Here is a 12,244-nt window from a genome sequence, read left to right on the forward strand (position 1 = left end):
TTTGGGTCATCTTTTAATTATAGATTACAGTAAACTTCAAGTATGACACACCTACGCAAGAAGTAATAGCCGACAACTTGACGATTCTCATCCTCGTAGCGTTTAGGTTATGAGGCCACACACATGCTAAAGACAGGACGTACTTGCCATACCATGTTCCATCAACAAGCTTATGTACATGTAGATCACTGCACAGTAAAGATATTCACTGTAGATCTACTATAAGGAGATGGGTGAACATGACGAGCGATAAGCCTATAGTGTGACAAACATGAAGATGAAAAATTAAATTTCAATTATATCAAAATTTTCCTTGATATTTCGTCTAACATTAAAATATACTTTATGTAAAATCTCTACAATTTGCAAAAATCCCTCAGAGTGAAATTATTTGCCTGTGAAATATTAGACACACACCAAAGCGAGCAAAAAGAGTCATTTTCTCATACTACAACACTATTTTTCGATATGAGTGGGTCTTCGCTCCACCTTTTTGAAAGTTAATCCTCAAAGTTTGCATAAAAATATACATTTTTTGGTTACCAAAAATATGGAGCAATGACCCACTATACCTTAAAAATATACTTTTATGACATAACATTCATATCTTTTCGAGAAATACTTGAAGTCCATTAAGTCAAAGGTCGTATCAGAAACATGATTTAAATGCCACTCTTCATCAGGACTTGTGTAGTCTAGTGGTGAGCGTGCTAGTCTCGAAAGAATATGATACTCGGGGGGGGGGGGGGGTTTATTGCTAGGGTTCGAACCCCACATTAATATTTTTTTTTAATAAAATATATTTTGCCGAGAAAATTGTCCTCAGAGAAGTTTTATCATAATTTCATGAATTTCAATAATAATTGTCAAAAATTCACAAACTGAACATGATTTATATATATCTGAAGCTATAGGCTTTCTGCACGCTATGTTCGCCCATCTCCTTTGCATAAAGGCTCCTGGACATATAAATGAAATATATGCATATTAGGCCTTCTTAGCTCCCGACCTTTCGCTTGGCGAAATTTACATGTCGATTGAATTATCAAGAAATCGACTCACCAAACTTTCAAAGAGATATCACAGAGAAAAGAAATATTTCCTCAAATTGTCTTCATATGCTAAATTTCTTGCCAAATCACGAGGTAATCGACATCCTCCTCCTTAGAATAACACAGGACAGAAAAAAAAATTACAACCAGATGGCTCTCCTGAGGTACACTATAACCTACATTCTCAGTGCATCTGTGAAAACTGCACTTCTATTATGCAAGATGCAAAATTCAACTTCACTTTTTTTCTTAGTCTATGCCCCAAACTTTATGCCACCCAATAACTAAAACCCATAATCTCAAAGCAAAACCAACAACATTTAATTTGTAAAAAATCAGTTTTATTACAAGTTGATGACTGCACATAAAATTCAACTAAGCAATGTTCCTCACATGTGAAATGGAAATGAAAATGATGAGAATAGAATGAGTGATGAAAGGACTGCTTTCTCCCTCCAAATGAACTCCCTGTCATTAAGAGCACAAAACAACACAGATGTCTGTTCTTTAATGAGATTGATCTACAAAAGAGAAAACGGAATATTATGTCTACTGAAAAAAATTATTATTAGCATCATTATTATAATTTTTTTTTTTGCATCATTTAACTTTAATAAAATTCTTTCAACTTGCTCAAATAATAAATTAAACATATTTCAACTATTTTTACCTTACAACTTCATTAAGTTTATTAAGTATTTAATCATTCAAAACAGGATTCGGAACATCTAATTTTTATAAGATTGCAATCAAAATAAATGAAAAATCTTGCATTATAGATTAATTCAATTACAAGTTAAAAAAAGAGAGAACAAATTCTAGCATCCGTATTCTGCAAAAAAGTTTCAGTATGAGCCTACAAAGGATCCAAAAAAATTCACTGTAAGTTAGAGAGTGGTTAGATTGGGTACCTGTATAACAACTAAATGAATAAGACAAAGTTATTAAGGAAAAATAATCATGCAAAGACATGAGAACAAGCTATGAAATTCTGTTGGTCTCCCCCTGATTTTATCACCTGTGATGTTTATCGGTTGTATGGATGGTATCCACCACCACCACCACGGCCGCCCTTCTGAGATTTACCATAAGTACTCTGCTGTTGACCTAGAAGAGTGCAAAATGCCAAAATTAAGTTCACTTGAAATATGGACAATTTTTTTCTCACATTTATTTTAAAAGAATTTAGAATGGGTGTTTTATCAAAAACATTTCTATCTACAATTTTTGCACACCAAAATTTTCAGAGGGTTGGTTATAAGATTTGCTTTTCATCTTCAGTGCACTCCTTCTATGATTAACTGAAGGGCCTCCAAGTTTTTCTCAGAATGCTTGGATTAAAAAAAGGGATGGGAGACCAACACAATTTTCATGCTTTTTGGTCCAAAGACTTCTTCCTGCAAATATCCCCCTTGAAAAGCAACAAAAGGAACATCCCCTCTGAACAACCCTCTGAAATTTTGAAATCAAACAATAAACATGTTAGTGCTGAAAGAGTTAGTAATCAATCAACAATGATATAAGAGGTTATACACATGAACTTCCAAACCATTGTAGCACATCCTACTCACCTTGATCGTATCCGTAGTAGTCATAACCTAGAAAATTACAAACACCAGTCTTATTGCACATTCAAACTACAGACGTGGAATTAATGTAGCCTCTTCCTAACCACACTTTCCTAATGATGAAAAGATGGTTTTGTGGAATCATGGGCTTAATTAATTTTTTTTTTTTAATTATCTACACACACAGTATGACACAAATGCTACAACAGTCTGGAAGAGGCTACAATTGAAAACAACAAATAAACATGCTGAAGTTCATGTATCTTCCCATTAATTTTTATATGCATTACAAAAATGTAAGGTCTCTTTCAAAAAATTCTTAAAGCATGCAAAAAGAATTGCAACTTATGAAGAAAATATATCTTCAATGAATTCTTCTCTTTACCTTTAAACAAATACATGTATTTACTTCCGTAACTTTTTAAAAATGTATCTAATTTTAAAAATGTTCTAAACTGTAAGATTTTAATAATGAAGTTAATTTATCTTTTATTAAAAAATACTGTTAATATCCAAAAAAATTAACACAAACAAAACAAAAAGATCTGCAGCACAAAGGAACACAATGCCATGTTTGTTTGAAATCTTCCCCTTAATTCAAATCTGTCATAATTTATTCTGTACTTCAAAGTAGCTAAATTGTTTCTGCATAATCTTTTAACATAAAACGTGTTTTCAATGTGATGCAGATCTTCATAGTGGTAACAGAAATTAAGTCCTACCGTCACCGCCATATCCTCCATAGTTGTAGTAGCTCTGATCATAGCCTCCCCAGTTTCCATAGTTGGGGCCACCGCCATAATAATCATATCCTCCATATCCATAACCTCCCTGGCCATATCCATAGCCACCATATCCTCCATAACCGTATCCCTGATTGTATCCTTGCCATCCTGAAATAATGCATTCAATGGTAAGTATGAAAGACCTCCAAGACTTCAGTGAAACATTCATGGTTACTTAAAAAAGGTGTTTTTCTGTCTTAAATGTAAGATATGCTGTGAAAATGTTCTGTCTTACCCCCTCTTCCTCCACCATAACCGTATCCCCAGCCCCCACGGCCTCTTTTGTTTTGTGAGTTAGGTAAAGCCTTTTTCACATCAACCTGTGAAGCAAACAAGAAATAAGTTAATATCATATCCGAAACTATTCATCTAGCTGGACCAGAACAGTTAACCATTACATTAAAAACATTTAATGTGATGGATAGTCTTGCAACTTGAACCGGGATTCTTATGAGGATCCAGTTACATTAACCTGTGAAAAATGCAAAAAGGGGTTATGATAAAAATAAACCTTTCAAACAAAATGAGGGCTTAGTTAACACTAAATGATTATATTGTCTTATACAATCACGCTTGTCAGATGTGTGGCTGTGAATACCTCAGACCTCAACTGTATCTATGGCTCCTTTTCTCCATAACCTGCATGATCTAGCTGGAAGTGGAACAAAAGGAGGTTCACTGTTAATTCATGATCATAACAATCTCTGATCCTTTACAGCCCCTCTATTTGAACCACTTTATTTCTTACCCATTAATTCTTTACACTTGATAGTCTTTCACCTTACTGATTTATCCTTAGTCATGATGTGTTTGATATAAACAGATAAATCAAAATGTTTTAATTTTTTCCCTGAAAGAGAAAGTTTGAAGAAAACGCTTGCTTCATTCGCTCATGTACAATACCTGCACTGATAATTTTTGCTCAGGAGTGCCCAATTGCCATCTTTTTCTTCCAATATCTCTCATGCAGACAGTTCTACAAGCCATCAAATTTTTCTTCTCTTCCAATTTTGACAATGAACCCTTGCCAGGTCATCGGTTTGACGGGTTAGAAATTGACAACTTATCCAAGTGCTGGGTAAAATTTAATTAGGCCAAGTAGGTAGTCAATTTTCAAATCGTAGTTAATATAAATTGGAGTTGAATAAAATTCATGTTTTGCCAAAATGTATCAATTCTAATCACAACTGACCGAAATACATGCAAGCTACAATACAGTACAATTCGTTTTTTTATCATACCGGTTTTATATCATACTTCTTTTTTTATCATAGATATCTGAAACACAAAACCATTTCTTAATAATTCATTATAAATTTCGTCTGTTATTATCATAGGTAAAAGTATACACTTCGCTTACTATAATAGAAAATTTCCGTCTGTAATATTTTTTCCACACCTTTTCACTCTTGGGGCAATCAACAAAACAAAAGATAACACCTATCTACACCTGTGGTTCATGCACTGTCGCTTGTCTATACACAATGGCTTGATTTTCACTTTGAAATTTGCCGATAGTGAAAGACTGGGGAGATTAGTCACACTTCAGTGCACTTACCTGAGCGATTGACAGGGAGTCTGTTTATTTCATGAAGTACATGACAGGATAACACGAACTCTTTTTTTTCATAACTTAATTTCTTCCTATGTTAATCCTGAATTGTACGTTCGTAATAAATACGTTTTACCAAATGTGTTGAAACTAAATTTAGTGTCAATATTAACCCAAGCTTTCTTACGCTTGGTGTCTTGATCAATGTTCATAGTTAATTACGTTTACAAAACTACCCGATTAATTAAGGAATAATTAAGTGAAATTAACTCTTTCACCAGTCTGTCCAAGTAGCTTTGAATGCATATGCTCATCAGTGTATCAATTAATTTTAATTATACGGCGACATTAAGTGTAAATAGGTAATTTTTTTATGTCTACTTTGGATGAATAAAAGAAACAATTTGAATGCATGCTTTGTTAATTTATTTAATATGTGACCAAAAAAAAAAAACGAAACGAAACATTGGTAATTTGAATTGACCATAAATTGAAAATGAAAGTAGATCAAAATAAACAAGATGGATGCCAAGGGATCTAGAAGATTAAGTTTGAAGCGTATTAAGCTTTATTTAAGTGAATTTATTTATAATAAAAAGTTGAAACAGTAAGTAAATAAATGATATGTCAGTTGACTTGTATTTCAAATAAACCTAAAAAATCGAAATTATATGTAACGTAAGATGTATAATACATCCAATAATTTACACAAACGTCGTATCGTCAGCCGTCCGACATGAATTTCAGCCGACTATGGTTATTATAAAAGTCGCTTATTATAAAGTTTTGGCCTGACAAATAAACTATGATAATAAACGAATTGTACTGTACTACTAATACTAGGATCCCCCCTTGTTTATAGGGATTCTTAGCCCCATTTTGCCATGATTAAAATTTATCCATTTTTAAGTTGTCATGGCACTAACTTAAGTTCTTAGGCAAAGGGAAAGAAAAGTAACACAAGCAGAAGATATGTCACAGGTTAAACAAGATCATTTCCTGTTCCAACAGACAAATTTTGATCAAATTAGCCCTCTGGGGCAAGCAGTGTAGACAGAGTAACATAAAACCCCTTACCTCTTGCTCTTTAATTTTGTGCACACTCTGGTCTGTTATTTTCTTTACAGCATCTTCCTCTTTAAATTCCACAAAGCAGAAAGCTCTCCTCTGCTCCTTTGCTTTGTCATATGGCAAATCAATCTTCTTTACCTAAAATGAGTAAAAATAATTAGTATCCAACCTTTCCTGCTAAATACCAATTTTCATGAAATTCACATGGATTATAACAGAATTACCGAGGTACAACAGTGCAAACTCACCTCTCCAAAGGTTTCGAAGTATTCTTTAATTTCTGCTTCTGTTAAACTAGGATCAACCTTTCCAACAAAGATCTTTTTAATAACTTCTTCTTTCTTGCGTGGATTTGCTCGTTTGGGATCTATATTCCTACCTCCTAGGGAATGTGTCTTTTCTTCTAAAACCTATTTTAAATTGAATAACAGTATAATGCATGCACTACTCAAGTAAAAATTTTTGACATCTGTTTAAAATATGATTATAAACTGTTAATCATGTCAGCATTTCTTACTTTATCAACTGTGGCCACATCTTTGAACACAACAAATCCAAATCCTCTTGATCGTCGAGTTTCCAAGTCCTGTTTTAAGACACAATTTTCCACTTCTCCAAACTTGCTAAAATAGTCTTTTAAGTCTTCTGCAAATTTATAAGGAAAAAGTTTATTGCATGTTACATTATACAATACATACATATTAAAATACTCAAACAATTAAAATGCATCACATTTATCTAAATAGTAACTTACTTTGTGAGGTTTCCCAACTGAGATTTCCAACAAATATTTTTCTGAAAATGTCAAAATAATGAAAGTTATGTAAACTGATCAGCAAAAGTACATATTTAATCTAAGCATGCCACTCGAACTCAAGTCATTAGATTCTGTAATTTGATTGTGACCAACATTTTGAGACAAGCCACTAAAACTTTACTCTGAGCGGGGTTCGACACTAACCCAGTCTTACTCTAGTAAATAATTGGTTCAATATAAACTATACTTACTGGTCATATGGATAAAATAAATATAAACCCTTATTTTAGTATTTCAAATAAATATTTTACGTTAAATAAAATAAAATAATAAAAGTTGTGTAAAATTTTTAACACAAACTTTATTATTTGTCTATTGTAAAAAAAAGTTATCACTAAGCAATAAATGTTCCTGTAAGACTATTCCTATTTGCAAAAATAAAAAATAAAAAAAAAAACAAAAAATAAACCCAATCAACAAGCAACAGCTGAACGTGGCAAATCACAGTCCAAAGAGCTGCTGTTATAACTAGTCTCTTTCGGTGTGGATTCAGAGATTTTTTGAGCCTGATTTGGGGGAGAAATTTGGCACCAATCCTAACAGGGATGCGCACGATTACTGAAAAATGTAATCGATTAATAATCAATTACTTATAGAAATTTTGTGTAATTGATTATTAATCGATTACACTCATTTTTGTCTTGTAATCGATTGTAATCCATTACTTTGGAAGATGTGATTATCCCAATTAGAAATTTGCCCGTTTTTTCCCCCTAAAAAATATGGTTAAACTTTCCAAAACAAAAACTTTATGTGTGATGGAATTCAGTTTTGTTTCTTGCATGTTTCTCAATAGAGTTTGAGCAAGATTTGATGATCAGTCATGTTGGATTCCTTCAAGATTAGATAACACGTTCCACTATTGTTACTAATATAATTTATTAGATAACTCATACCATATATAGTCTTTATTTACTATAGTTTGTAAAGTAATACAAAGACAAAAATGATGTTTTTGACATTGCTTCTCCTATGACTATGTGCTTTTTTTTTAAATTCTAAATTCAGCCTCATTAATACTAACATTCCCAATTCTGAGCCAAGACCGAGGGACCCAGCCCAGAAAGTGTCTTTTTATCACAGTTCTTTGGAACTTTCAATTATTCTAAGTATGAAAATGTTCATTTAAAACCTGGTTGTCCCCTTCATTTTAAGGCCTTTTGCAGGGGTCTAGAATTTTTTTTTAAATTCACTTGCCCACGGGCGAGTAATGACTGGGAATCCACTTGCCCAGATTCAAAATTCACTTGCCCCCAAAAGATAGAGAAAATCATCTAGTTTTACTGATTTTTTTTTTTGAAAACATATCAGAAAATCATTTAGGCCAAATAAAAAAATATGTGTTGTTCCGGTTACCCGACTGTCCCTATTTTATATCCCCGACCCTAAACTTTTTTTTTTTGGCAATTTTCAAATTTCTGGAATTTCCCTGGATTTCCCTCATTGGCTCCGGTATTTGTTTTAGTTTCAGCAATGGTGGCTTCTTTGACAACATCGTTTCAACACACAGTACAAGTGTTTGTCAGTTACAAATGTCACCACTTGAAAGAAAGCAATAGTATTATCTCACCAATTATCACCAATAGTTAATTCAAGAACATTCAATGATATTTTTGACGTTAAAAAAAAAAAACTACCTACCTACCCTAATTTGTTTGGAGGTGTAACCAGAACCACACATATTTTTTTATTTGGCCTTATTTATTTGAAAACATATCATTAATCAACCTAAAACAGAACTCGAAAACAAAAATCTAGAAAAATATAAACAACTCTATTTTGTTATTTTTTTTATTGTGTGGTTTTAATGTATACACCATCTAAAAGCAATTATTATGTACTTGTTTATTATTTTGTTAAAATATCTATTGATTTAATCACATTTTGACAAAACATTGTTTTCAAAACATCATTTCTGTTTTAAAAGCCATTCCGTAATTTTGAGATCTTTCCGGATTGGTTCCAATATTATACAAGTAATTGGACTTCCTATGATAAGTATTGGAGATTAAATAAACGAAATGTAGCAGACTTGTGCAGATTCTAATACAATGTAATTGGATGTTTATTGTTATCGATTTCTTTTAATAAACTCGAAAAGTTTTGCTGGCTCAGCCTGAAATTTATTACTTTCTCGTTTGGGTAAGTTTATCATGAAAACTATCTTTCCAGAGATGAATTTCACTTGCCCCGGGCAACGGGAAAGCGCAATTCTAGACCCCTGTTTTGGTTTCCTTTTGGGTAAATCAATGCACCGTGTTTACTTGGGTTGTAAGCAAATTTATAATATGCTACCACCAAGTCCGGCACAATCTCTTGATAAAGCTATATAACTTGAATTAGATATATAACTTTATTAAGCTATTCAGAATAGGTAGATTTAGCTATTTTATCAAACTTTTTTTCTTAAATGTGTTGTTTTTTCAGCGTGTACAAATTGCATCTCCTTGAGAGAGTTTGTAATCAAAGTTCTTAAAGTTTTGGGGCTATATACAGCGATTGATTTCTTGAATGAAATTATAAAGGAAGTCAATTCTGGTCAACAAGATAATTGATTGGTAATAATTCAGCACAATGTAAAGCAATCATACTTATCCATGCCTTAACACACTCAAGGTGGTGGATAGAAATACCTCTTTTCAGTCTTTTGCATAAAAGTATTCAAAAGCTGCAGTATTAGAACTATTTTTGATAAGTGTTGCTTTTTTGATAGTCCATAGTATATATAAGGATCGTTAAATATTTGCGACTTTTTGACTTCTTACAAAAAACATTTTTGTGAAAAACTGCATATAAATAATTTTATCAAGCTATTCTAAATAGCTTATTAAATAAAGCGATATAGCTTTTAAATCATGAGATTGTGCTGGACCTGACCACAGAGAGATAACCATGGTACATTTTCTACGGAAGAATAAAGCAAAATGTTTTATTTCATGATACTACATTAATCACAATATAATAGTGCATTCCCATATTCCAATCAAAGGAATCGTTCACTAACTAATTAGGATTCAGAGTTGTGAAATCTCAAACAATGGAGTAACAATTCCACGCATGCGCAGTGTACGCCAAATACAAACCGCGTCGTGTTGGTCTCAAATTTTAAATAAATACGTTTGATGCGAGATATTTTTCAAAATTATCGTAAGCAAAACTAAATTTGAATATACTTTTATAAAATTTAACTGGTAAAGCAACTTCTCTGCGATGCAATGCTCTGAAACAAAACATCACTCCAAGATAAAAAGCACGCGGTTCTCACCGTTCATCGTCGTCCTCCAGTTTACCCCCTTCTCCACCACCTCCAGCATTATAGTTTGTTTCTTGTCCTTCCATGGGTTCTGCATTCTGTTGCTGTTGTTGCTCAAACTGTTCAAAACCCCCCTCACCATTTGCCTGTTGATCATATGTGTAGTCTTGATTTTCCGCCATTGTGTGCAGTCCTCCCGAAATCAGCAAAATGGCCGCACGCTTTCGGTCTTAGTCACGTGTTTTAAATTTCTATTTTGTATTGGTTCGTTCTTTGGACAGCGACATCTATGGGTGGTCAATACCTTAGCATAGCGGGATAACTGAGAGATTCGTCCTTACTGAGAAACATGAATCAAGAAATAAGGAGTGACCTTGAAAAAAAAAATTACTGGGTATGAATCTGCATTTCAATAATATTTCTGTATGTTTTTATGCTTTCAAAATACATCTTTAAAATGTTAAAAATGTAATAGTGCTATAAACTGATAAAAGCCATTTTATTTCTATATTATTTCTATATAGACCGGCACCTATATATACATGTATGTATGTATATAATATATATATATATATATATATATATATATATATATATATATATATAGTAAGATTCGAGACTAAGTTCCTTAATTTTACAAAGCATGTAGGGCTGATGGAGACAGACATATTTCTGGAGAGGAAAATAGTTTTAGGAAAAATATTGATTTTATAATTCTTACTTGACTTGCTTAATGTTCTGAAAAAGTTAAGATAATTAACTGAGTGCAAATGTAGAGGCGAGACTGAATATATATAGTACTAATATGGAAAACGCAAGGCCGGGGTGGATTCTAGCGCATGCCAAGAAAAGGTACGCATTCTAGTTTTAGAGCGAACTCAATAAAAGCGGAATTAGCGTTAATCGGTGATTTTTCCCCAGGGAGATGTGTGCGAGGCAATTAATGTCAGCAGTTTTGAGGGAAGGATCTTAAGTTTTACTGGTTTGAAATTAAAGCTAGAATACTTATTATTTAGAACCCTTTGCACCTTTTTTCTTGTTTTTTTTTTTTTTTTTTTTTTTTTTTTTTTTTTTTTTTTTTGAAGGGGGGGGGGGTGCGATTTTCCATGCAAATCATATGCGGTTAAAAAAGTAAAAAAAAAGAAGAAAAAGAAAGTGAAATATATTGTAGTGAACTAATTAATTGTTCAGTAAAAATTAAACGCCTTTCAAATTTTTCAGTGTTTATATATCAAAATATTTTTTTTCCTATTATAAATTAAGATCGGGCACGATGAACTTGGTTGTTGTGGAAGTCTTATCAAGGTATCATACCGGTAATTGACCAATGAAAATGAACTTGTTCAATTGTAGTTCCATACCTATAAAATTATTATTTTTTCCTTTTGTGAATTTTTTTTTATTTCCTTCCAGTCTATTTTTACAATTTTGGTACCTGTGTCTAGTGCATTTTACATATTTTGTAAATAAATAAAGGTTTTTGACAGGAACTATTTTTTTCAGGGCATAGGAGGCTACTTCCTGGGGTAGAAGTTTATTTTTCTTTGACTAAGAAAACGGAAAACTTAGGATCCACCCCCTCAAATCTGCTGCCGTTAATTGTCTCGCCAGCGTTAGGGGAATATGGGTGATTTGCATCAATTACACTTTTATTGACTCCATCGCTGTGGAAAAATGGACGGGATTTCTTGGCATGTATCGGAAAAGACTGCGGAAAGAACAGGCAAGATTGTAAAAAAAAAAAATCTGTAAGCGTTAAAAAGAAAAACAAGACAATGAAAACATGCACTGCTATTTAATATCACCATTTTTTGAGATAAATTCGAAATAAAAGCAAAATAAATTCTAATTTCAGAATAGAAGAAGAGTGCTTGAAGCAAAATAATGGGCCATTTTAAGGAAAATGAATGACTTAATGACATATGTGAAGAAATTCCTGGTGAAAGGTTAATTTGTTGTCTTTATTTCGCTCATCTGTTCAGAAAGTTTAACCGCTATCGAAGTTGTTTGTTAATTCTTGTCGTAAAAGCATAATTTCTTGGTACATATGGAACAATGACAATCAAACTTCCCAGAAAGTTTCTATGAGTCTTAAGGAGAGTACCCTTAAATTTTGTGTCCATCTAATATCTGGTTTAAAGCAATA

General features: G+C 32.6%; 2 protein-coding genes across 5 annotated transcripts in view; one reads left to right on the forward strand and one right to left on the reverse strand.

Moving 5' to 3' along the window:
* Positions 1-12,244, forward strand: part of LOC133190328 (uncharacterized) — a 292,684-nt gene that overhangs the window by 273,027 nt on the left and 7,413 nt on the right. The window lies entirely within an intron of this gene.
* On the reverse strand, positions 1,372-10,329 carry LOC133190326 (heterogeneous nuclear ribonucleoprotein D-like-B). 4 transcript variants are annotated; one of them, XM_061325883.1, is made up of 10 exons: positions 10,111-10,328; positions 6,783-6,823; positions 6,546-6,673; positions 6,277-6,438; positions 6,035-6,166; positions 3,641-3,725; positions 3,343-3,513; positions 2,624-2,650; positions 2,071-2,159; positions 1,372-1,573 (listed from the first exon to the last, which is right to left on the reverse strand). In XM_061325883.1, the coding sequence occupies exons 1-9, from the start codon at positions 10,278-10,280 to the stop codon at positions 2,080-2,082; spliced, it is 996 nt and encodes a 331-aa protein (XP_061181867.1). In that variant the 5' UTR covers positions 10,281-10,328; the 3' UTR covers positions 1,372-1,573; positions 2,071-2,079. The 4 variants fall into 4 exon arrangements, with proteins under 4 accessions (XP_061181867.1, XP_061181868.1, XP_061181869.1 ...); XM_061325884.1 differs by lacking the exon at positions 2,624-2,650 and having other exon boundaries at positions 10,111-10,329; XM_061325885.1 differs by lacking the exon at positions 2,071-2,159.

The sequence above is a fragment of the Saccostrea echinata genome, unplaced genomic scaffold (genome assembly GCF_033153115.1).
Source record: "Saccostrea echinata isolate AGI-Se365-2 ecotype Australia unplaced genomic scaffold, CSIRO_AGI_Sech_v1 ptg000022l, whole genome shotgun sequence".
Taxonomy (NCBI): Eukaryota; Metazoa; Mollusca; class Bivalvia; order Ostreida; family Ostreidae; genus Saccostrea; species Saccostrea echinata.

Bases quoted from the DNA above. Each gene is read 5' to 3' on its own strand.
- LOC133190326 (XM_061325883.1), bottom strand. From the start codon at position 10,280: ATGGCGGAAAATCAAGACTACACATATGATCAACAGGCAAATGGTGAG. The intron at 6,824-10,110 runs GTGAGAACCGCG...TGACATTTTCAG, and splicing joins CTGGAGGACGACGATGAACG to AAAAATATTTGTTGGAAATC. The intron at 6,674-6,782 runs GTAAGTTACTAT...ATAAATTTGCAG, and splicing joins CAGTTGGGAAACCTCACAAA to AAGACTTAAAAGACTATTTT.